Source organism: Diospyros lotus, chromosome 3 (assembly GCF_014633365.1).
Source record: "Diospyros lotus cultivar Yz01 chromosome 3, ASM1463336v1, whole genome shotgun sequence".
NCBI classification, from domain to species: domain Eukaryota; kingdom Viridiplantae; phylum Streptophyta; class Magnoliopsida; order Ericales; family Ebenaceae; genus Diospyros; species Diospyros lotus.
The window spans coordinates 1,856,722-1,881,512 of NC_068340.1; the positions used below are offsets into that span (position 1 = coordinate 1,856,722).

The 24,791-nt window shown below is 38.0% G+C and overlaps 3 protein-coding genes across 7 annotated transcripts; 1 reads left to right on the top strand and 2 right to left on the bottom strand.

Annotated features, from left to right (window-relative positions):
• Nucleotides 1–3,053: 3,053 nt before the first annotated feature.
• On the bottom strand, nucleotides 3,054–4,048 carry LOC127796508 (histone H2AX). Its single transcript, XM_052328668.1, has 2 exons — nucleotides 3,779–4,048; nucleotides 3,054–3,460 (listed from the first exon to the last, which is right to left on the bottom strand). The coding sequence occupies exons 1-2, from the start codon at nucleotides 3,974–3,976 to the stop codon at nucleotides 3,239–3,241; spliced, it is 420 nt and encodes a 139-aa protein (XP_052184628.1). The 5' UTR covers nucleotides 3,977–4,048; the 3' UTR covers nucleotides 3,054–3,238.
• A 3,391-nt stretch (nucleotides 4,049–7,439) lies between these two features.
• LOC127797411 (DNA damage-repair/toleration protein DRT100-like) lies at nucleotides 7,440–9,248 on the top strand. Its single transcript, XM_052330282.1, has one exon. It carries the CDS (start codon nucleotides 7,777–7,779, stop codon nucleotides 8,977–8,979), a length of 1,203 nt encoding a protein of 400 aa, XP_052186242.1. The 5' UTR covers nucleotides 7,440–7,776; the 3' UTR covers nucleotides 8,980–9,248.
• Nucleotides 9,249–10,058: 810 nt separating this feature from the next.
• On the bottom strand, nucleotides 10,059–24,533 carry LOC127797410 (autophagy-related protein 18g). Of its 5 annotated transcripts, XM_052330281.1 has the most exons (10): nucleotides 24,109–24,533; nucleotides 16,704–17,177; nucleotides 14,571–15,008; nucleotides 13,909–14,154; nucleotides 12,972–13,796; nucleotides 12,704–12,861; nucleotides 11,438–11,571; nucleotides 10,773–11,068; nucleotides 10,433–10,670; nucleotides 10,059–10,338 (listed from the first exon to the last, which is right to left on the bottom strand). In XM_052330281.1, the coding sequence occupies exons 1-10, from the start codon at nucleotides 24,271–24,273 to the stop codon at nucleotides 10,334–10,336; spliced, it is 2,979 nt and encodes a 992-aa protein (XP_052186241.1). In that variant the 5' UTR covers nucleotides 24,274–24,533; the 3' UTR covers nucleotides 10,059–10,333. The 5 variants fall into 5 exon arrangements, with proteins under 5 accessions (XP_052186241.1, XP_052186237.1, XP_052186240.1 ...); XM_052330277.1 differs by having other exon boundaries at nucleotides 10,433–11,065; XM_052330280.1 differs by having other exon boundaries at nucleotides 10,502–11,068.
• Between the last annotated feature and the right edge of the window lie 258 nt (nucleotides 24,534–24,791).

The following is a 24,791-nucleotide window of genomic DNA, read 5'->3' on the forward strand; positions in this document are numbered from 1 at the left end:
GGCCATCTACATTAATAAGACTATTAGACTAGCAATACTGGGGATCTTGAGAGTAGTTTGATTATGGAAATGAATAAGAAAGAGGCAAAAAGATACCAAATTTAATCAGGGAACTTACCTCTACTCTGCATCGATAAATCAAGCAATTCTTGTTGCTTCCGGAGCTTTGTTGCTCTGGCGACAAAAGAATGCATCAAAACATAGGCTTCAAGAAGGAAATGAGTTGGGGTAATGAAAATTGTGGCTTGATTGAGCTATAAAGAAAATTTTCTCTTGCTCTTTTGATAATTGTAATTGCAAGATATGGAAAAATCATTTCTGAATCCTATAGAGGAGATCAGTCTCCTGGAGATTGACCTATGTGTGCTCCTATGTTCAAGTAAAACACCCCCCCTAGTGCGCAAAGTGCTCAGCTTTGTAGGGGTCGAGAGAGGGTCGCTTCTGTTCATAGTCTTCCAGTTACTTTGTAGAGAAGTTGTTTTCACAACTTAAAAGCCACGACTCTTCAGGCACAAAATGGAGATAAATTCGCAACTAAATACTTCAACATGCATTTTCTCATTTTATTTCTTTTCATTGGGATAATATTCTGATAAAAATGTGAAAATACATGGAAGAATATTGATAAAATTATTAAATGTGATCCTTAAATTGCAAACTATGCCGAAGAGTAGAGAGAGCACTCCAATGCCCATTTACAATAACAAAAAAGACATTCAAAATTGTAAAATTTATATAGAGATAAAGTTAATGAAACATATTGTGAAATCTTTTGAAAAAAAAAAAAAAGTGATTGAGAAACCATTATCTCTAAAAACTAATTTGATTTCATGTCCAATGGGTCAATAATAAAAACTACATGCATACTAAGGCTTTTATGATGGAAACATTTATAAACTTGGAAAGAAAAAAAAAAAACTTGTGATGGAGGAGTTCAGATGTGTTGTTTCCATTTTTTGTCCCCTTAACTGTCTCCCCAATAAAAATAAGTTACGTCACCAAATTAATACACATCACGAAATAGTTGTTATCCCAAACTAATGACAGAAAACTTAATATTCTTCTTTCAAAATTAATTTTGCAATTAATAAGAAAAAATCCATCTCTTCATCTTCCCCCGGAAGAAGAATTGCTAATGGTTGATTTTCCTATCAATTGCAAAATGAATTTTGAAAGAAGAAAAATCAAAAGGAAGACAAAATTGAATGAGAAAGGAAGATGAAGAGGAATTTTATCTTACCGTTAGTTTGAAATAATCATTGTTTGGTGATATGATTTATTTTTATTGAGAAAATAACTAAAGAAACAGAAAATGGGGACAACATGTCTACATTCATGACAGAGTCCTCTGAGAAATCTTGTGAAGTGTTTTAGAAAAAAAAATAATTTGGATGTCGACAAGATTTAAAAGACAAGAAAATTATTAAGGACCAAAATCAAAGTAGAATATAGATAAAAGTAAGAAATACTTATGCATTTTAATAGATGGTAAAAATATATTTAAAGTTAAAAGAAAATTTTATCTTCTGGTTATAAGACCACCTCTATCTATCATGTAACATGGAATGTTAGGTGGTTAAGAATCAACTTATGCAAAATATGAGTAAAGGGATGTTACATTTAAATTATTCTACCCGGACCACCAGATGCAGACAAGACAATCCAAAGTTCCTCTTCTGTTTAGTTCTTCTATTCATTATATGTATTTATTTATTGCCATTCCAGAAAGCAAAGTTGAAGTTCCTATTTTTGTTTAGATCACTCTTTTTAAACATGACTGGACTGTACAGGCGCCAAAGATTGATTGCTGTAGAACATGTAGCCGGCTCTGATGTTCTACTAGCTAGGCAAGACAAATCAAGTATCTTAATTAGTCATGATCTCAACTGGGCTGCCCAGGCCACCATATATTATTAGCTAGCATTAATTGATCAGCAGTTATCAACCCCATGAGAGAATTTGATCCATGGATGTGGCACATTAATAAGGTTCAAATTAATTAATATAAGAAGTTAAGATAATTATCAGATGAAGTATATATATATATATATATCAAGCTAAAAGGATAGCTAGGATGTGCTAGCTTGAGCAAAGTTGATATTAATTCTTGAGCTCGAGAGTGCACATATATGGAGATGGAGGTTCAAAGAGATCGACTAGTGACCCAAGGGGATCCCATGCCATGCCATGCCATCCATCCCCCAAGGGACCATATATCCTGGAAGCTGGCAGCGATGATGTAATATATTATTATTTTTTATATTAAAAGATAATATAAAAGAAATTGACCATATATCCTAGAACTTATATTTGTTATATATTAAAAGAAATTGAGAAATATTGGTTATTTTCTAATTATTAATCCAAAAGTAGCAACCCTAGCTACATGCAGAAAACAGCATTATACATTATTATTATTTTCTACCATCATGCAATTCAGCAGCAGTTCCATGCAATTATATCTACTATACATTATCTAAATTTGCAAGGACAAACATGTAAATTTAGATTACTCCAAAATAGAAAACAAATATAATATGAAATGAAAATATAAAATTTATAATTTTTTAAAAAAATATAAAAATAAATATAAATTCCGTATTACATTCAAATAAATTTTAATTTAAAAATATTTTTTAACATTTCAAAAACAAAAACATTTCAGAAATTCTAAAACAACATCCCAAAATGTTTTCATGTCAGTATCGCAAAACATTTTTTTATCTTAAAATGTCAAAAAAATAAATAAAAAAACATTTCATGATTGTTTTCTATAATTTTAAAAATATTTTAAGATTGGATATTAAAATAATATTACAAATGTGTTTCAATTTTAAAACACATTTCTATAGAAACGAAAATAGTCTTGTCTCTATTATCCAAAAAACTAACTTAAAAGACAAAAATAATTGTTATTTATATTTACTTTAATAGATATATAAATTTATATTTATGGTTAATTAAATAATTATTTTTATATTAAAAAATATATTTATAAAAAAATCCCTTATATTTATTTTATTTACACGTTCTGTCCAACCTAACATTTCAAGTGAGCAGTAATGTGAAATTTTAATTCATTGTTTGTCTGACAGAATGGAAGCAAGAAATAGAAAACCGACTGATTTTCATTTTCCATATATTCAACAAAAATGTCCCAAAAACTGGGCTTCCATCTCCAGGGCGGTCGAAAGCATCATCAATCTTCAAGTGAATGCCCCGAACCGCAACAAAAACCCTAGAACTCTTGCGAAGCAGAGCCAATGTCGCCTTTCCCTGACCCTGCCTTCTTCGGCAACAGGTTCTGGTGAATGTTTGGCAGAACACCACCGTTTGCGATTGTTACGGTCCCCAACAGCCTGCTCAATTCCTCATCGTTTCTCACCGCGAGCTGTATGTGCCTCGGAACAATTCGATTCTTCTTGTTGTCCCTCGCGGCATTCCCCGCGAGTTCAAGAACCTGTTACCCGCACACAAAGCATCCGTCGCAATCAGATCCGAGAACAAGACGAAGAGATGTCAAAACAAGAAGAATTGAATCGTGTAGAGGATCATTTCTAGGGCTCAAGAAACAAAAAATGAAATGCCTGAAGGTTGTTTCACAAAATGGAAAACGGAACACAACCTCGGCATAGGAACTAAACGCAGTCCCATGAAATTACGGGAAAAAAGGTTTGCCACTGACAATTGCAACAGTAAAAATGCGGATCATGATAAGATCGAAAACGGAATACAATCTCGAAAAAGGAACTAAACGCAGTATTGAAATCAAAGCTACCTCCGCGGCGAGGTATTCGAGAACGGCTGAGAGGTAGACAGGAGCACCGGCACCGACACGCTCGGCGTACTTCCCGGCCTTGAGAAAACGGGCGATCCTTCCGACGGGGAATTGGAGGCCGGCCTTGTGAGATCTAGAGACCGACTTCGAGGCCTTCGGCTTGCCCCTGCCGCCTTTATTCGATCCTGCAGAACTCATCTTTAACCCGACGATCCAACCAGCAGAGAAAGATGATTGAGAGAGAGAGAGATGCAGCGACGCGACGATGAGAAGGTTCGAGAGCAATAGGTTTTATATACTGAGGTTGAGAAAGAGGGCCGCGTTCTGATTGGTTGTAGGGCAAGGGACAAGGATCGCCAGCGTGGAGCCCAGCCGGAACGCGCCGAGGATTTAGGGTTTTTGTGCAGGTACAAGAGCCCATTAACAGGCCCAAATACTGATGGGCCAAGCCTAGAAGACTGGGCTCATTAGGCACGCCATCAATTGTACGTCCCCTGTTTGGAATGAACAACTTTCGCAAAATTTTGTTGAATTTATCTTTAATTTTTAATTTTTTTATGTTTAGAATAAAAAATTATAAAAAAATTAATTTTAGAAATTAAGTTATATGAAATTCAAATATAATGAATTCCACAACTTAACGATAAAATTTGTTTGTGGACTAAAATACCCTCCCTTTCCGCCATCTCCATCTTATTATAGTTTTTATTTTATTTACATTTAGTTTTATTTAAAATTTTAAATATAATATATTTAGTCCATTCCTAATTTCATGATTAATTTTGAAATTTAATATATTTGTATACATTATATAATACAAAAATATGTGTGATTTTTATGATAGATTTTTTTTACTTTTAACAATATTTTTATATTAAATGTATTTTAAAAATAAGAATAAATGAAACGTGAATCGTAAATTTCATAGTTCAATTGAATTTTATATTTTAAGTTATATTTATTTTAAATATAAAAATTCATTTACAAATAAATCTTAAATTTCAAAATTCAAATGGAGCCTTCAAATTTGATTAAAACAATTTAAATTTTCATGAGGGGAAATTATATCCACAAATAACTCATTTTCTAAGTCTACTTTTCTTCTTTCTTTTTAGTGTGGAAAACTCGAGAATCCTTGATCAACACACACAATCTTTGCCCGAGACTATCCCACTCTAAAACTCACAACCCAACGCATTCTTGACTTGAGTAGACAAACAAATGAATTGCAAGTCAAAATCAAGAGTCTGACCCCTCAAATAGATGCAAATGATTAACAAGTAAATTAAATTCCATAATTTTATAATATCTCAAACTCTCGAACGTGGGCGACGAAACCATCTATGTTACTTTGAGGGGTTTTTTCTTCTTCACTTAGTACAATCTAGAAAAAATAATGTGATTTTTTATATCTTTTTTTAATACTAAATATGTTTTTTTTTTTATGAATTAGATAATGAAATAGTTAAGGGACAATAAATATATTTTATTTTTAGATAATGTGTATTCACTGTATCTTTTTTTTACCATTCAAACAAATTTATTAGTTGACTATAAGATTCAAAACACGCTATATTTATCACCCGTCAATAAAATTATTTAAATATTAAAAATAAAATGTATTTATTATTATTTAACCATTATTTTTAAGACAATAATTAGTGTTACCCTTTATATTATTTTGCTCATGATCGTTAATTAAGTGACTTAAAACACATCATATTCACCACTAGCCAACAAAATTATTTAAATATTAAAAATAAAATACAATTGTTATTTCCTGACCAAGGGGACGATCCAAGGCGAGACGTAGGTTCCGGTGATGGGTCCGTTCGGGGGCGATTGACACCTACAAGCACTCCAACGGTCAAGTGAGTAAAAGAGTAAAATGAGGCAGTGTATTAATAGATTAGAGATGAGAACATACCTTGGCTCTGAAGAGAATTGGTTGATATAGAAGGAGGAGATGTCATCATGCATGCATGAGACGTGTGTTTATAGGTGATGAGACTGAGTATCTGGCACCGGGGGAGATTCCCAAGTAGTAGCATGGTGGTGATGGGATCCTCATTAATGTGGATGAGATCTCCCATTAATGATGATGGATCTGAAACGGCTGCGCGAATATCCAGTGAAAGCCACAATGATGCCGTGACAGGCTGGCGCTAGGCCAAGGCTGGATCCAAAAGGGAGATCAGATTGGGCCTAAGGAGAAGGTCAAGATTAGGCCTAAAGAGATGGCTGAGATTAAGCCTAAGAAGAGGGCTGAGATTAGGCCTGGACGGTCCAACAATAAATGTACATTTTTTAAAAATAATGTATATTTGTTATTGCTTAACTATTATTTTAAGATAATAATTAATATTATTTTTTATATTATTTAATTCATGATCATGGCAATGATGATTATTATTACTATTATTATTATTATTTTTGTTATGATGTTATGAAATAGGGGGGAAAAAGTTATTTGAATATTAATATATATTATTACTATTATATATGAAAACATAATTACCCAACCAATTGTGCGTTCATCATTGTTACTGCTTTCTTGGTGGTTGTCTTGCATTAGACTCCAAGGGATGGTCCCACGATCCTTTTTTACTAGGAGATGGGGCTTCACATGTAATTTTGTAAATAATAATATAATTATTTATAAAGAGATCTATTTTTGATATTTTATAAATAAATATAATTATTTAGAAAGGACATGATTGTAATAAAATATTACATTCATTGGTTTAAGTAAAAAAAAAATATGATATTTAGATTAGTTGATATGTCCATTCACTTAATTAGTGTTTATTAATTAATATATGGATCGGAAAAAAATAAGATATGAAAAATATTTTAAATAAAAGTGTTTTCAATTGTATTTGTTAAATTTATCTGTAAATGAATTATGTAACTTCTTATTTTGAATTTTTTAAATAAATTTATTTCATCTTTTATTCGAATAAATTATTCTAGATCTTATAAATAAATTATCTTTATACAATATTATTTTACTCATTTTAACAAACCATATCTTATTAAAAATAGGTGGAACTATGCCAATAAAATAACATGGGCAAATAACAAAAGAAATTCAAACTTTTTTGTGAATTTGTAAATTTATCAAAAGAAATTAATTTTGACAATTATATTTTAATTTAGTGTAATTTTATCTAGCACCGAAGAACCACACTAATAGACATCGTATAACACAAATTCGATAAAAATATTATATTTATCAGTGGTTAACCATAGCCCTGATTTTATATTTATTGATTAAATTAATTTAAACTTGAAGCACTTAAAATAACAAAAATAATAATTTATTCACATACTTAATGATTTGGGCATACAGAATCTAACGTAAACATCTAGAAATGTTCTTTATAATTCTTCAATTAGGACAGCATATTGTTATATTAATATAAATGGCCAGTAACGCCATTTTTATATAGTTTAAATTCCACGTCATACATATAATACGTCGAATCACGAGAACATGGTTGGCGTTTGGGAGCAGTCACGCGAAGCCTGAGGTTCGGCCCTGCCACTCAGGCTCGGACAACCGTTTAAGCCCCGAACCTAATCCCCACAAAGAAACAAAAACCACTATCAATATCAACTGAGGAAGAACTAAATAGAAACAGAAAAATAAAGTAACATAAAAAAAAAAAAAAGAAAGCAAAATAAAACACTCTTCATTGCTCTTGCTCTTGTGGTTGGTTGCAGTCGTAGAGACGGCAGAATCAACTCATTTTGCTGTTGCAGAAGCGTCAAGAAGAAGAAGAAGATCAGCAAAAGCAACGATTCTTCCTCATTAATGCGTTTCCATTAAGATTCGTCACTCTCTCTCTCTCCACTGGATGTTGAAGTTTGCTTGAAGCCTTCGCCGCCATTGATTCTCCACTAGAAAGTGGAAAAGGCGCAGCAAAAAGAGGACAATCTTTCGCAAGTATAAAGCCGGGGAGTAAAGATCCATCTGTGTGTGGTAGAGGCTGAAGATGAGGAGGATGTTGCTATTAGCTGTGGCTCATTTGCTGTGTTTTCTGCAATGGAGTTTTCCGGCATTCGCAATCTTAGACCCCGTCGATTTCCTGGCGCTCCAGACGATTAGGCGAGGACTTGACGACCTGCCGGGCTCCGATTTCTTCTCGTCCTGGGACTTCACTTCGGAGCCGTGCAACTTCGCCGGCGTGTACTGCGACGGCGACAAGGTGATTGCTCTGAATCTCGGCGAACCGACGGCTGGTTCGCCTGGTCTCACCGGCCGGATCGATCCTGCCATCGGAAGACTCTCCGCTCTCGCCGAGTTCACCGTCATCCCCGGTCGGATCTTCGGCGTTCTGCCGGATTCCATGTCGCAGTTGGCGAACCTCAGGTTCGTCGGCATTAGCAAGAACTTCATCTCCGGCCAGATTCCAGCGAATCTCGGCAAGCTCCGGGGACTTCAAACGCTCGATCTCAGCTACAACCAGCTGACCGGAAGCATTCCCTGGTCAATCGGAGCTCTGCCGGCGCTTTCCAACGTCATTCTCTGCCACAATCGCCTCTCCGGTCCGGTCCCTACGTTCGCTTCCCAAACCCTAACTCGGCTCGACCTGAAGCACAACAATCTCTCCGGTCCACTCAACCCGGCCTCCCTTCCTCCCTCGCTCGAATACCTCTCATTGTCCTGGAACCTCTTAGACGGACCGGTGGACCAGCTCCTGTCCCGGCTCAACCGCCTGAACTACCTCGACCTGAGCTTGAACCGGTTCACGGGCGGAATCCCGGGCTGCCTATTTAGCTTCCCAATCTCAAGCCTCCAGCTGCAGCGCAACTCGTTCTCTGGCCCGATCCAACCAGGTGATCAGGTGGCGATTCCAACCGTTGATCTGAGCTACAACCGGCTATCGGGGCAAATCTCCCCAATGCTGTCGACCGTCCAGAATCTGTACCTGAACAACAACCGGTTCACGGGTCAGGTGCCTGTCAGCCTGGTGGACCGGTTGCTGGCGGCGAACATTCAGACGCTGTACCTACAGCATAACTTTCTGAGCGGGATTGAGATCGATCCGACGGCAGAGATTCCGGTAAGCAGCTCGCTGTGTTTGCAGTACAATTGCATGGTTCCGCCGGTTCACGCGCCTTGTCCATGGAAGGCCGGGTTGCAGGTCACAAGGCCGGCGGCTCAGTGCACTCATTCAGCTGGAGTCAAGGGGTAAAATTCTGGCTTCATAGGGGGGGTAAAATGGGGAAATCAAACTATTATATATAAGATAAAAGTCGTTGTCATGTAGTATGTTTTCATTTTATTTATTTTTTTATTTTTAGAATTCGTTTATTCATTTTTGTGAGTAAACCCAGGAAGGAATGAACTAATATTTGTTTATTAATTTCATGATAAATTTTTTTATAATGATTATTTTACTTTTCTAATCCTCGTTTGGATGGACTTTTTGTGAACCCACCTGAAGTGGGGGCCCTCAGGTGGCAAAGGAGGAGACCCTTAGGTAGCTGTTCCACGTGGAGTTTGTCAAGGGGAGCGAGCTAATTCGCCAGGGAAATATTATTTTTATAATTTTCTCATGTAAATTTTTTTAACTAAAATTATTATTTTTATAATTATTAATATTTTTTTTTAAGTAAGAATTTCATTAAGAACAACCAAAAGCATTTACAACTTTAACCTAAGACACCCCTCAAATCCCAACCAAAGATTACACTAGAAAAATTAAATAATTAATAAAAATATGTAAATATACAAATGTACAAACCTTTTGATATAGAAAAAAATGTACAACTATTAAGAAAAAACCTCATCACATTTTGAATATATTCAAATAAAATAACTTTTCTAAGAATTATATTAATATTAAACATATAAGATTACCAGTTGTACTATCAATCTTAAAATACTCAACAAAATAATTATTTTAAATTACATAAATATACTCGTAATTCAAGCTACCATTTAAGAAAAAATTATGCTAAAGTAATTCAAGGAATTTTATAAAGATATTAACATCTAACAAAATAGATCAAATATTCAAATGTGTATGAATATCTCTTAAAGTGGACTTGAAATGTATTGGTACCTTTTACTTTTGAAATATGTTTTTTTTTTTTCTCCTAAATTACATCGCATCCTTTTAACGTTATATCACGTAATTTTTTTTTTTTTTTATACTATATTTTTTTTTATATGGCACTTCTATATCGATACCTAATTTCAAGTGGGGTTTTCACCAAAATTGGGACCAAAAATTGTGGTCCATTGTTCTTAAATCACTCAACAGACATATTGAAAGAACCGGATCGTATTGATATCATCTATCTATACAGGCAACTTGAACAAAAGTTCAAGAACAAGGATGCAAACCCAAACCTACTCAAATGCTCCTCACCCAAATCCCATGAAAGAGTATGATTTTTCATTTACAAGATACACACACAGAGGGGAAGAGAGAGAGATGGAGGGGGGGGGAGGAAACACATAGGGTGGTTGGAGGTGAGATGTAATCAGTGTTACCTTCACCAGCTAATGTGGAAACTCTTCGACAATATTCAGACTAGGAATCAACCTGCAGCAAGAGAACAGGCAAATGGTGAGTTCAACTGTGTATTCTAAGTTTTCTAACAGGGAGATGGAAGATCATAAGTCCATAGTTTTCATACAATTAGTAGGCATTAGGCCCCCCTTGTGAGACACCAGATATGTTGTATTCATGACTCGCACCGTTTTACCTTGGTCGAAGAAGGAAAACACGCCACCTGGCAACTCGTCGTTATCCCTATCATCTTCAGGGTTTTCCCTCTCATGGTGTTCTTTGCTGCAGTTCACCTGATACTCATCAGTTACAACATCAGCTAACTTGCAGTATCCATCGGACTCCAAAGCTTTACAGTAACCCTCCTGGGAAAGAGACTCGAGATCAACCGAATTTTGCAGCCTAGAAGGTTCACAGCCTTCAGAACTTGTATTCATAGCTGAATCAAATGGGTCATGAGTTAAAACCTGGTCATCTCTCCTCCCACAAGTGTCTGAAGTCAGAGCCGCTCGGGCAATGGCTTTTCTGCCAGTAGGGACATCGCTTTCTACCAAGGACGACTGGTTTGTGATAGAGCCGACAAAATGAGAATTGGTGTTCTCTAAATGCTCAGATTTCTGTTTCCACATGAAAGATTCAGCATCTGTACTCCCTCTAATTTTCTGATTCAACATGTCTCCAGTATTGCTCATAGATGTAATAGGCTTGTCAAAATTCTTTTGATCCAACTCAATTAAGTAATCGATTCTTCTTGATGATCCTGCTGGAATTTTTTTGAATAGAATGAGATTTGAATTTCATGATTCAACCAAGGACATGGCAGTAATATACTCATGAGCAAATCAATAAATATTCCTTCCCTATCAGTTTAGTCTTTAAGGTCAATTTCACTGAATGGGAAATGAAATCAGAAAACAAGTTACTATATAGGCAGCACTTCATCCTAAAATATTGGCAAGCAAAGTGCTCCAAGAATTTGAATGACTTGCGGCCAAGGTCTTGCAGTTCATGTACTTAGATCCTTATCCTAGAAAACTGACTACCCAATGCAAAATGCAGAGAGTCTGAGAACCATTTAGAATATGATCATGCAAATGTCCTTTCTTGAACAACAGTGCAACCTGTCTCTTACCTCCATCAGAGCTTTCAGTGGAGCTCAGTGACGCTGGCTTTGAATGGCAAATAACAGCTTCTTCTGCTACCTTATCTCTTAGCTGATGAAGTCCCAATGATGAAGCATGGGAATCCATTCCACCAGAAAGCCGTCTGAGTGGATCAACCAAGAAATCAAGGGAGATAAAAGACTTTAACAGATGATCGAATGGCAAACAAGAACACAAGCGAGATAAAGACTCCAAATACATATGGTTGTTCAATCGCACATGGGCCAAAAAGAATCGATTAGTGCCACTTCCAGCAGCAATAGCAGTAGTGAAGCAAAGACTATTATGAAAGATATCCATCCATAGAAGGAATGGAAGGAGCTTATTCACTTGATGGCGGAAGTGAGGGTCAACAGCCCAAGCAGCTCTCTGCCCAGCCCACAGCATAGTGTGGAATCTGGATTTCTTTTAGATATGGATGAGGGAGTCCGGTAAATGCAAGTCTGAGTTTTCACATCAAGGCTCTATCTGATTAAAAACGAACTTGGAATATTATGTTTAACGAAAAAAGGTTTGAATCAGAATGAAATCGTGCACTTCCCATTATACCACCCTTGCGCGGCACCAGTGAGGGTCTTTCCTCAATCCCAATAAAGGATATCAATTTCTTTTATTTTATAAGTAGTTCAAGAAGATCGGACGGTCCTGACCAAGAGGCAATCGGGGTTCAAATCCCCGTTGATCTATTCTATGGCGTATAGAGTGCATATAGAACCAACGGGACCCACGGGAAATATATGGAATGAGAAGGTACATAAAAACCAAATTCACCAAAAAAGTGAAGTTCTATATCAATAATTCTTCCAAGTTATTTTTTTTTTCTTTTTAGACAGTTATATGCAGATGATACTAACATTCAAGTAATCATCATGCAACCCAAAACTTTAACAGTAATTAATGGGTCTGTTTGGCATAGATACAGAAAATGGATTGCAAAGAGAACATGACTTACTAAAAACTTTCTTTTTCTTTTTGGAAAAAAAAACGAAAATTTTGAGAATTTGATGCCTTCTGCCATTGTCTTATTCAAGAGTAGAAAGGAAAAATCTGAAAAACAGAAAGCAACATGGTGTTTATTGAAAACTATCCTCTAAAATCAGTATTAGAACAAATGAATTTCCAGTTGGGCTTTCTATGTTCTCTATTTCCAAAGATCCCACCACACAACATCCGTATCACACTTAAGCAAGATGTGAACATCAGAAATGAAAGAGCAATAAAGTAATTACCATCACCTGTCATTCCAGTTTGACTTGATGCTACAGAAATTATCAAAAACGGGCAATAAATCCTTCAATTTTATCTCCACTCCATCCAGTGGGACCCTTTCAATTTCAAACTCCCCGCCTGTGTGACCTTTGATTGCTAGAGGACTCATCATGTGCAAATGAATCTAAGACCAAAAATTAAGATGAATCACAACCAAAAAGAGAAAACATAAAAATTTTATCACAGGTATGACCACAAAATACAAACGCTTCACAAGTCCAATGGAAGAAATACCTTGGATTTTTGCCATATAGCCAACCTCCCACAGTTCATTTGCACCTCAGCATTGGATAGGTAGAAATGTGATCTCTCTTGGGGCTTTAGGAGATCACTTTTAACCATCTCATTAACCAAAATCCTCCCATTTATTGCCTGAAAATTTGTTCTACTTCTACCTTTGTCGCCAATTATCTGTGAAACTTCCTGTCTGGAAAAGGTAGTCCAAGAAATAGATTCCTCTCTCTCCAGCCAATCTGCTCGTCTGCATACATCCCACCATTGAATAGGTTCAACCTTTACCCTTATTTCTTCATCACTGGTATGCATATGGTAACCAGACTGAGTTTTTAAATCAGTATCACTTAGTTCTAGCCCCTTTAATGGAATGAGTTCATGTTGAACAACATGACCTGATGGAGTATAAACCAACAGATGCTCCAAGGAATTAGCCCTTACGTGAATATCTCGACAACCATGAGACAAGGAATTGTGAAAAATAGCAGCAACAGCACCCGATGGCGTAGAAACCTTTCCTGCTGCAGAAGTAGCAGCATTGGTAACTGAATTAAGCAACCCAGAGTTACCATCTCTTATCCGGGCTACTACAGAAAGTGTAATAGGTGGTGGTGGAGAAAAATGATGGTTAATATTGAATGATGAAGTAGACCACCATGGTTGAGTTAAAACTGGATTCAGCAAGGCCTCTTCACCATGAGAATCAATGGTTTGAAATCCAACATCACCGCCAAAAGGTGATAGAACATAGATATGGCATGTTCCCTTATTTGAGATAATGGCAACCCACTGACCATAATGACTAAAGCAAATGTCTTGGATGATCTATCAACAGCAAACAGGAAAAGAAAAGTAAAAAACAAATATGAAAAGCATTACTAACCACCCTGGGAAAAGGGTAAAAACAAATAAAGCTGAGAGTTAAATGTCTACTAACAGCGGTTGTTATTCCACGATGGAGCTTGTAGAGATGTACATGAGCAGAGCTCCAATCATAGCTTTGATTTCCAGATTCATTGTGTGTACAAGAGGGTATTATGCGGAAGATATTTATGTTATTTCCACATACTGAAGCAGTAACCAGAAGGGTTCCGCTTGGATCAAAGCATAATGCAGATATTGGACTTTTATGAGCCCTGAACTGGGATATAACAGCCCGAGATATGAAATCCTTTACAATAACCTGCAAATAACAGCATAGGCAAGAATACAGTGTCTTTTCTAGAGGGACATGAAAATAATCTAAAATCTCATGTCTAACTTCAATTATATATGTTCTTGTTATAGTGGGAAATGGTATTCACAAACAGATAGAAGCTCCGGAAAGAATCACATTTTCTTCTTAGCTATTCTAAAGAAAAAGACCTGCATGGTAATCCAGGGAGGTTGCAGATTAATATTTATAGGAGACTTTAATTTATTATTCACTTTAATAACTAAGTAGGAATTCCTACTGAAGAAAAAAGAAGCCAATTTTTCTGCAGTTTTAAATGGACTACAGTTATCATAGGTGGAGCACCAAATTAGATGAACAAATAGCTAGTACAAAATCTCTTCCATTTCTAGAGAATATAAGAGTTCAAGCTACATATAACTAACCATTCCTGCATTCTCCATTTCTGAAGCTGTAAGCCTACCAATCTTCCGGCCAGAACTTGATGGAACTTGAGTAATGGGACCATCTAGAAGCAGATCTGGACAGTATCTGGATACGGTTTTGTATCCCATATCACCCAGATTGATTATACCAGCAGCCAGCTGTTTGCTAGATTCCATTGCATAACGAGCCATCATACTACCACTACTGGGTGATGTCAATGGGCTGACACCTGGGGAGGGAGTAAGGTTCTTTGGGCTTACGCGACCCGCACTTGATACAAGCAGGTTACTAGAAGCATAGGCCAGCCACCTTGGACCCACTGCCATTGGACCGTAACCACAATTGACTGCAATTGATCCTTGTCCTCCTAACTGGGGAACAGGAGAGGTGAGAACGCTGAATTTATTCTCAAGGGTAAGTGCATCAATGCAATATATCTGCCACCACAAAGGGGAAGGGGGGAATCTCATTAGCCATCAAATTCTGAGTCCTAATGACAATAAGCTTACTAAGTACAGCAACCAATTTTACAATAACAAGTGAAAAGATGAAGAAGGGAGAACTTTAACCAATTCAACAGCACATGAAACATTTATTTTGCCCTTTTTTGTTGGTAGGTCTTTCATTCTTCTTAGCTACTGAAAAATGGTTCCAAAAAGTTTAAAGACCAGTTTGTTAAATAGCCAAATCTTAAGAAAAATGAACATAACAAGATGGGTGCCATCCATATGCAACAAGTATTTAGGTACAAATATTTGTTGGCCATGTTATAATATGAGTTCCACATGCCGCATGGTATATCCTGTAATAACAACTTGTTGGGCACATAAAAAATGTATCTGATAAGCCACTTTAAATGACTAATAATGATGATTATATTGAAGTTGGTTCTATATGAGATTTGAAAGTTGAATGCCTACTTTTTGTGTTTTCTTTCTTTCTTTTTTTTCTTTTTTCTTTTTTTTGTGTGAAACTTGGGTGCTGATTGGTGGTTTTTCCTAATTTGCTACTTCTTATTAATTATTGAAATTAAATATTATTGTGTAGTGGTATATCAGCAACTCCTCATTTTCTCCTAATCATTGGTATCCAAATCAGTATCCATGTCTGTCTGGATCCATGGTCATGTATCTTAAGGTCAAACCTATACTTACCCTTACAGAAAAAGTCCAAAGCTAGATGCTTATAAAAACTTAAATTTTATTTCTTAAAATTTCCAAGTGTAAGATTGTTTAGTTGGTCTTCAGAAAGTTCATACATGGTCCACAAGAACTGCTGACAGAGGTAGGAAATAGGTGGTCTTATCCAACCTCTTTATTTTATTTTACCTATTTGTTTATTTTTTGGCATAAACACTTGTTCCCGTGATTTGAATCTGAACAACAATGCTGCAGCAGATGATCCTCGCAACTCTAACAGGGTACAACCTCTATGCTATTTATGTGTATAAATGGTAATCACAATTTAGCCTTTGTTTGGGAGAATGGTGGAGAGGACAGAACAGTACAAAATAAGGGAAAGTAATGTAAATTTTGTTACCCTTCCATTGTTTTGGATGGAGAATGGAAGGGGACAAAATGATTAAAAGATAAAACAGAGTTACAATTATACCCATTTCACTTTTAAAATAAATATACAAAAAATAATATATAAAAGTTAAAACAATAATATACACATGTAATGAAATACACTAAAATCATCATAAATGTCTACATGCCAACCCATTAATTAACATTCATCCTCCAAAAGTAACATTAAATTAACGTAACAGTAATTATAAGACTTTTTTGGATTAAGACTAATATTGGGTTTTCACAAAAATAATAAGAGTAACATAGTAAAAGCAGTAAGAATATTTAAAATGTTTTCCTCTCTTCCTATACCCCAAACCGGAGTGTAGTAAAATGGGGTAAGGGTAGGGAAGAAGAAGGGAGGGTATCATGTACCCCCCCCCCCCCCCCCCCCCCCTCCTTCCATGACATTATGAACCTCTCTCCCAATTCCCAAACAACGGAAAGAGTTTTCCTTCCCTTCTCATCCTGTCCCCTCCAAACAAGAAATTAGAATGCACCGAACATCTAATATTTAAACTATTTAAAGCTTATGAATATCCCCAATAAACTAGAGCTTACTTGTGTAGCAAGACTGATAGCCACTATCCGAGAACTGCATCTAACCATACATACAGCTGACTGGAACTTCATCATCTTCACAAAACAGTTAGACCTGAGAGAGTAAAAGCGGATTGCTGTAGGAAAGTTGACATGTTTCGCTGGGTGACACTCCAAAGTAGCACCTCTGCTTAAGCTGTTCAAATGGGCTCCATGGGCTCCAGTTTGGCTCAATCTTAAGTTGTTGGGTTCATCCCCTGCAACAACCAATAATAAAGGATGCGACGATCTGAATCCTTCATCACTATCAGATTTTGCAGGAATTGGCAGCATTTGTAAGAATGTAACTGGACCATCATGCTTTGAGACCAATTCACTGAAGTTAGAACCATCCTCAACATCATAGACTTGGAAACCATTCAAATAACCAAGTAAGAGAACATGTTTAAAGGTAGTAGGACCAAACTCTATTTTGTCAAAGCCTGCCCAAGTTACCTGTGGACCAATAGTAGAAGTTTAAAACTACATTGAGGTACAGATAGCAACAGAACAGAAAGGAGAACTTATAAAATCAGAGAATCACAAAGTCAAAGACCACAAACTCAAAAGAAAAGACATGCTTCAACCCCCCCCCCCCCCCCAAAAAAAAAAAAAAAAAAACAGAGTTCCCGTAGGGTAGGCTAGTCTACTTGATTTTTATAACATATGACGGCAATAAGCAACAATGAAAAAACTGAAGCTAAACAAGGAAGGAGGTTGATTCTCTTTCATTATAGTGAATAAAACTAGGGGGAGAAAAGCATCACTTCATATTTTTGTCTAAAAATTCTCAACTTTTTAATTACAATGAGATTACATCAAGGATTTAGACTAAACCTTACCTACTTGCCCTGGTAATGGAAGAATTCACTAAACATATCCAATCAAAAGTGTTGTAGTGTATAGTATGCTATCTACATATGACATTATGTTGATAGATGAGACCACTGAGGGAGGGAATACTAAGCTCGAGATATAGAAATTATTTAGAATCTATGAATTTTAAGTTATATAAATTGGAAACTGAATATTTAGAATGTATGTTTAGTAAAAATACAAGTGTGGATGATGTTATAGACCTTATGGTAAAACTAGAAGATCAAGTTACACCAAGAAAATATCAGTTCAGATATCTTGGATCAATTATCCAAAAAGATGAAGATGCTACCCATAGAATTAAAATAAGATGGTTAAAAAACTTTTAACATTAAGAATCCATTAAAGCTAAAAGGAAAAAAATTATAAGAATTATAAGACCTATTTTGCTGTATATAGCATAGAGTGTTGGGCAGCAAAGCACCAACATGTGCAAAATATGATAGTAAAATAGATGATGATGTTAAGATGGATGTTTCTTCATACAAGAAATGTAAAAGTAAAAAGAAGTTGTCAGAGCTTAATGATCTGACGTTGGAATTCTCAATAGTTTCTCGTGAATTCTGAGAAATAGAATAGAGAGGGGGAGATAGAATTAGGGGAAGAGAATGATAGAATTGAGAGGGAGAGAGAGCAGAGAATTGGAGAGGAAGAATTCCAAATTGGAATTGAATTCATTCATGCCTTTCATCGGGTGAGATCAGTCTTATTTATACTGATCTCCCCACAATCAAATGGGAAATCTCTCGCCCAACGACAACTTGCATCTTAATTGCCCAGCGCCACTTGCAACAAGCATGTGCGCCTTTGTTACCCTCTTTCCCTCCTATTTTCCCGAATTACAATAAGTTATTTAGGCGGTACATGACAATTACCCTCCCCTTGAGGAATTTTTTGTCCTCAAGAAATACAAAGTAAACTCGCTACCCTAGGGAACTGATTGAGTAAATCTGGGAGATACTCCCATGTGTTGTCATCAGTGGGCAGCTTGTTCCACTTTACCAGCACTTAAATTAGGGGAACCCCTTGCTGATATATAACCTTTCGGTCTAGAATAGCTTCTGGCTCTGCTGTAGGCTCCTCTCTCTAGTTACCTGTAGGCAAACTGAGACTTGCCGACTGACCCCCCCCACATACTTCTTTAGTAGGGACACGTGAAATACTGGATGAATTTAAAAATTCTCCGACAGTTGGAGTTTGTAGGCCACTTTACCCAACCTTGCTATGATGGGAAAAGGGCCATAGTATCTCGGACTTAGCTTAGTTATTTTCTCATCTGTCATGGCCTTAATCTGTGAGGGTCTGAGCTTTAGATACACCTCTTCTCCCACTGAAAACTCTCTTTCACTCCTTCCCTTGTCCACTTGTTGCTTCATTCTATTCTGTGCCATGGCTAGATCTCTTTTTAGCTGTTGAAGAACCTCCTACCTTTGTTGGAGGTGGTCATCCATTGTTGCAACATTGGTAAACTCCTAGGGCACTGGTAGTAGGGCGGGTTTGTATCCAAAGAAAGCCTCAAACGGTGACATCTTGATGGAGCTATGGTGGCTGGAGTTGTACTATCATTGGGCTAAAGCCAGCCACTTATGCCACTTCTTGGGTTGTTGGAAACTCAGACACATTAGGTAATTCTCTAAGCATTAGTTAGCCCTCTCGATCTGCCCATCCGTTTGAGGGTGGTAGGTAGATGATATGCTAAGCTTGGTCCCCATAGACTTCAGTAGTGTCTGCCAAAAAAGGTTGGTGAATACCTTGTCCCAGTCTGAGATGATAATTCTAGGAACTCCATGCAGCTTGATGACTTGATCAAGGAACACCCTAGCAACCTCCTGGGTGGTGCAAGGATGAGATAGGCCGATGATGGGGCCAAACTTCGTGAACCTATCGACCACAACCAATATGCAGTCTCTGCTCTCTGACCTGGGCAGCTCCTCAATAAAATCCATAGACACACTCTCCCAAGCTTGCCCTGGAATGCCTAAGGGTTGTAATAACCTCGGTGTGGCCACAATTTCATACTTGCACCTTCTGCAAGTGTCACAAGTCATTACAAATCTGATCACTGCCTCCTTCAATTTGGGCCAAAAGAAGAGTTGCCTTATCTTGTGGTAAGTATTTTGAATCCCCGAGTGTCCTCCCAAGGGAGACCCATGTAGGGCCTAGAGGATCTTGTCCCTAACCTGCAGGCAGTCTCCAATCACTATCCTCCCCTTATACCGTAGCACCCCATTCTGTAGTGTGTATCCCTTTTTGCTCTTAGGATCTAACACCAACTACTCCAAAATCCCTTTGATCTGCTCATCTGAGTCATAGCTATTGGCCACCTCCTGGTACCACTCTGGTATTAATGCGGTAATGGTTGCTACCTCCCCTTTTTCCTAACACCGAGATAGGGCATCTGCCACCACATTGTCCTTCCTCTTCTTATATTGTATAATGTAATCAAGACCCATTATCTTAGCCATACCTTTCTTTTGTAGTTGCATGTGGAGTTTTTGTTGCAGCAGGTACTTCAAACTTTGGTAGTCAATCTTGATCACGAATTGGCTACCCTCTAAATAGTGTCTCCACTTTTCCACCACCATTAAGACTGCCACAAACTCCTTCTCATAGATACTCAATCCCTTATGCCTTGGGGCCAATGCTTGGTTGAGGAAGGCTATAGGCCTGCCCTCCTGTGTCAATACAGCCCCACACCATTATCACATGCGCCAATCTCCACCACAAAAGTCTTGTTGAAGTTTGGTAGTGCCAACACCGGGGCCTTGCTCATTGCTTGCTTCAATTGCTCAAAGGTTGCCTCAGCTTCCGGTCCCCATCTAAACCTTTCCTTCTTCAACAACTGTATTAGTGGCCTACTTATCACTCCATATCTCTTCACAAACCTCCTATAGTACCCTGTAAAGCCTAGGAATCCCCTTAAGGCTTTGAGCGTGGTAGGTCTTGGCCACACCTACATGGCTACCACTTTGTTCGGGTGTTCGGGTCAGTGCTAACCCCTGCACCAGAGATAACATATCCTAAGTACTCGATTTGTCTTTGAGCAAATGAGCACTTTGACTTCTTAATGTACAATTGGTTGACTCTAAGAATCTCAAAAGTAGCCTTTAAGTGTGTAAGGTGTTGGTTAAAAGTGTGGCTATATACCAATATGTCATCGAAGAACACAAGGGTAAAGCTTCTTAGGTGCGGTTCAAATATCTGGTTCATTAGGGATTGAAAAGTGGTTGGGCGTTGGTAAGGACAAAGGGCATTACTAAGAATTCGTAATGGCCCTAATGGATTCGAAATGCAGTCTTAGGGATGTCTTGTGGGCTTATTCTAATCTGGTGATAGCCTGCTCTGAGATCAAGTTTGAAAAAGATAGTAGCATCCCTCAATTCATCTAGGAGATCTTCAATGAGGGGAATAGGAAATTGGCATTCAACTGTCAGTAATCCATACAAAAGAGCCATAAACCATCCTTCTTTTTGACTAATAGCACAAGGGATGCAAAGGGGGTGTGGCTGGGCTAAATTAGAGAATGTTGCAACATTTCTTTGACCATCCTCTCTATTTTTGTTTTTTGTGCTGGGGGGTAACGATAGACTCAGGCATTACAAGGTTCAGATTGAGGCTTTAGGATAATGGAGTGGTCGTTGGCTCGGGTGGAGTTAAGGTTTTAGGCTCTTTAAATAGATCCTCATATTCAACCAAGAGTAAATTGAGTAAGTCAAGTTGGTTTACCTCCCATGTCTGTTGGGGTGGATTGCTGACAACCAGCATCAGCTCACTCCCTACTCCGTGCTCCTCATCTTCTTCTTCCAATGCTTGGATAGAGAAGAGCTAGGACACCCTGTTCATTTTTTGCTTGAGGATTCTCTGCAACCTTTTACCTATAATCATCTTACACATTCTCACTTCCTTGCTGCCCACTAATGTCATTCTTCTCTCTTTCTTTTCAAATGTCACCTCCATTCTATTGAAATCAAAGCATATGGGACTCACATACTTCATCCAATCCACACCTAAAACCACATCACATCCTCCCAAGTTGAGCAACTTGAGGTCAGTCTCGAAGTTTTCTCCTTGCATAGCCCAACAGAAACTTGCACAGGCCGATTTACTCACCACTTTGCTTTTGTTTGCCACAGTCACCGTGAGAGGTTGTGCATTGATTAGGGGACATTTCAACCTCTTAGCAATCCTTTCATCTAAAAAACTGTGGATACTCCCAATATCTATGAAGATCATCAACTTGTATTCCCCCACTCTCCCTTTCACCTTAATAATCTTATTATTGGCCAACCTTCTCAAAGCATGCAATGAAATCTCGCTATTGTCTTCCTCTCCTTCTTCAGGTGTCTCAATTATTTCTTCCTCCTCCACATTCTCCTCTTCACCTTTCAGTAGAAGCAATTGTTTCTTGCACTAGTGTCCGGGGAAATACCTATCCCCAAATTTGAAGCAGAGGTTAGCTTGCCTCCTCTACTCTATCAGCCTATCCCCTTGTATTTTAGGGCCCGGTAGGGGTAAGCTCTTCATCCCTTGCACTCCCCTGAAAATCTTCCTTCCTTGACTCTTCCCAATGGGGGTCAACACATTGTGTGTTCCTCCCCCGTTCATCAACCTCTACTTTTTCATAAGCGCTTCCACTGTCAGCTCATATAATCTTGCGTTGTTGGTGGCATGCTTGAGGGTCTTTGGTTGTAAGACATTCACCATAGGTCTTTGGTTGTAAGAGCTCTTCATTCAATCCACTTATAAAGCTAGAGACAAAATAAGCCTCCGTGAGGTAAGGGTTGTGGTTGAGGATCAATGCCTTTAACTCCTCAAACCTCCTTTGATAATCTGCCATTGATCCTCCTTGTCGGATCTTGTTAAACTCCTCTACGACATCAGTCATCCCTCTTTCTCCAAACCTCTCAAATAATTCCTCAGCAAACTCCGCCCAATGGCATTCCTCTTCCACCTTGGCCCATCCTTGGTACCAATCGTCCCAGATATCATTGAGGTAAGCTGCAGCTAGAGCCACCCTTTGTTGCTCCGGTACCCCATACCACTCAAAGGCTCTTTCACACCTTCTAATCCACCATCTAGGGGTGTTACCATCAAACATGGGGATATCCAATTTCGGCATAGGAATTCCCAAGTGGCCTTGGCCCCCAATTACCCCCTGCCTTCTTCCTACTACATTTTCTCCCGTTCTCATCGGTTCCTCCCCAATTTCATAGGTCTCTGGTCTCCTCTAGCTCATCCCTTGACTGGGGAGAATCGGATCCACCCTTTCTCTAGGAGGAAAATATGGGGATAGACTTACTAAATGTTGCCGAGCAAACATCACCATAAACCCCTACAACTGCTCCCTGATCTGCACGCCCACTTCCTCACATATGTGAGTCACCTCCTCTCGAATTTGATTAACCACTCCATCCAGTTCGCGATCAATGGAGATAATCGCCTCATGATTGCGATTGGATCCGAACTCCAACTAATCCACTCTAGCCTGCAGATTTGACACCGTGGAGCCAAATTGTTGTTATTGCATCTCCATGTTCTTCATCTGCGTACCCTTAGCCATCTATTTGGATTCACCGGGATCGGAATTGGCCCGGACTAGCTCTGATACCAAATTGTCAAAGCTTAATGATCTAACGTTGGAACTCTCAAGAGTTTCTCGTGAATTTTGGGAAATAGAACAGAGTGGGGGAGATAGAATTAGGGGAAGAGAATGATAGAATTGAGAGAGAAAGATAGCAGAGAATTGGAGAGGAAGAATTCCAAATTGGAATTGAATTCATTCATGCCTTTCATTGGGTGAGATCAATATTATTTATACTGATCTCCCCACAATCAAATGGGAAATCTCCCACCCAACAACAACTTGCATCCTAACTACCCAGTGCCACTAGAAACAAGCATGTGCATGTTTGTTACCCTCTTTCTCTCCTAATTTCTTGAATTAAAATCAGTTATTTAGGCGGTACATGACAAAAGTGACTCATAATAAAGTCAAGGTGACTCCTATTAATGATAAAATATGTGATGCATGATTAAGATGGTTAGTCATGTGGGAAGAAGACCAATATAGGCTCCTGTACGTTAACGAAATGGAACAAGTGTAGCAAAATAAATACAGGAAGACCAAGAAAAACTTAGTAAAAGACACTAGTTAGGTATGATTTTAGTTATAAGGGTCTTGAAAAAAGTAAGGCCAATGATAGAAATGACTAGAAAATTAGAATCCTTATATTCTAAATCTAAGTAGTAGCATAAAAGCTTCGTGCGTTGTTGAGTTCTTCGGACACTGTACTTTTTAGTTAAAATTCCAAACCAAGCTACATAAGAAATTCCTGCAATCAGTAAAATGTGACTACTGGATATATTTCTCGAACAAAATTCTCTCCCAATTGCCACCCCACCAAAAAGACGATTTCTAGTTTGTTTAATTAGTAACGGAGACACAAAACAAATTTAAATGTATTAATCCGGTGAAAAGCGGGATAATAAAGGACAAATTAAAGAAACCAACCTGATCTCTGCGATCATCGGAGGAAGCAGAGATGGAAGCGGCGACCGAAGCACCGGCGGAGCGAACAACGGTGCTAGCATTAGTCGATACAGTCTTGAGACAAGACGAAATAATCTTAAGCGAATTAGGTAGCAAGCTACTGTTCTTACATTTCCCCTTCTTCATCCTTCACCTAAACCTCTCCCTAACCACCGAGTCACCGGTAAATCCAACTCCCCCAGCGCCGTCCGCCGCCGCAACCGACGACCATCGGCGACTCCTTCCGATCATCCCGTACTCTCCCTACCGCAACCTGACACGCCATGCTTTTCGACGAGTCGTCTCCGTTTCTCAAATTTTGACTTGAAACCCCCGTCTCCCTCTCTCTTGCCGTCCGTGCTGTAACTAAACTCTCGCTTCCCTTTTCCATTGAACTGCTCCCGTGGATCAATATCTCTAACTCGCTTTCCAATTATTTCAATAAAAATTAAAAAATATACTCGATTTTCCCCATCATTGAGTTGATATAAAGGAAAATGCTAAAATGACCAATGAACTTATCGACGAATTTATCAAAAGAGGATAAAAAGATAACTTTGCCCCCACGCCTTGCTCTCTCTTTCCCTCTCTCATGGATTCCCCCCGCTCTACGTGTCTCCCCTACCATGGCTGTCGCCTCATCTCTTCGTCGTCTCTCTGCCATC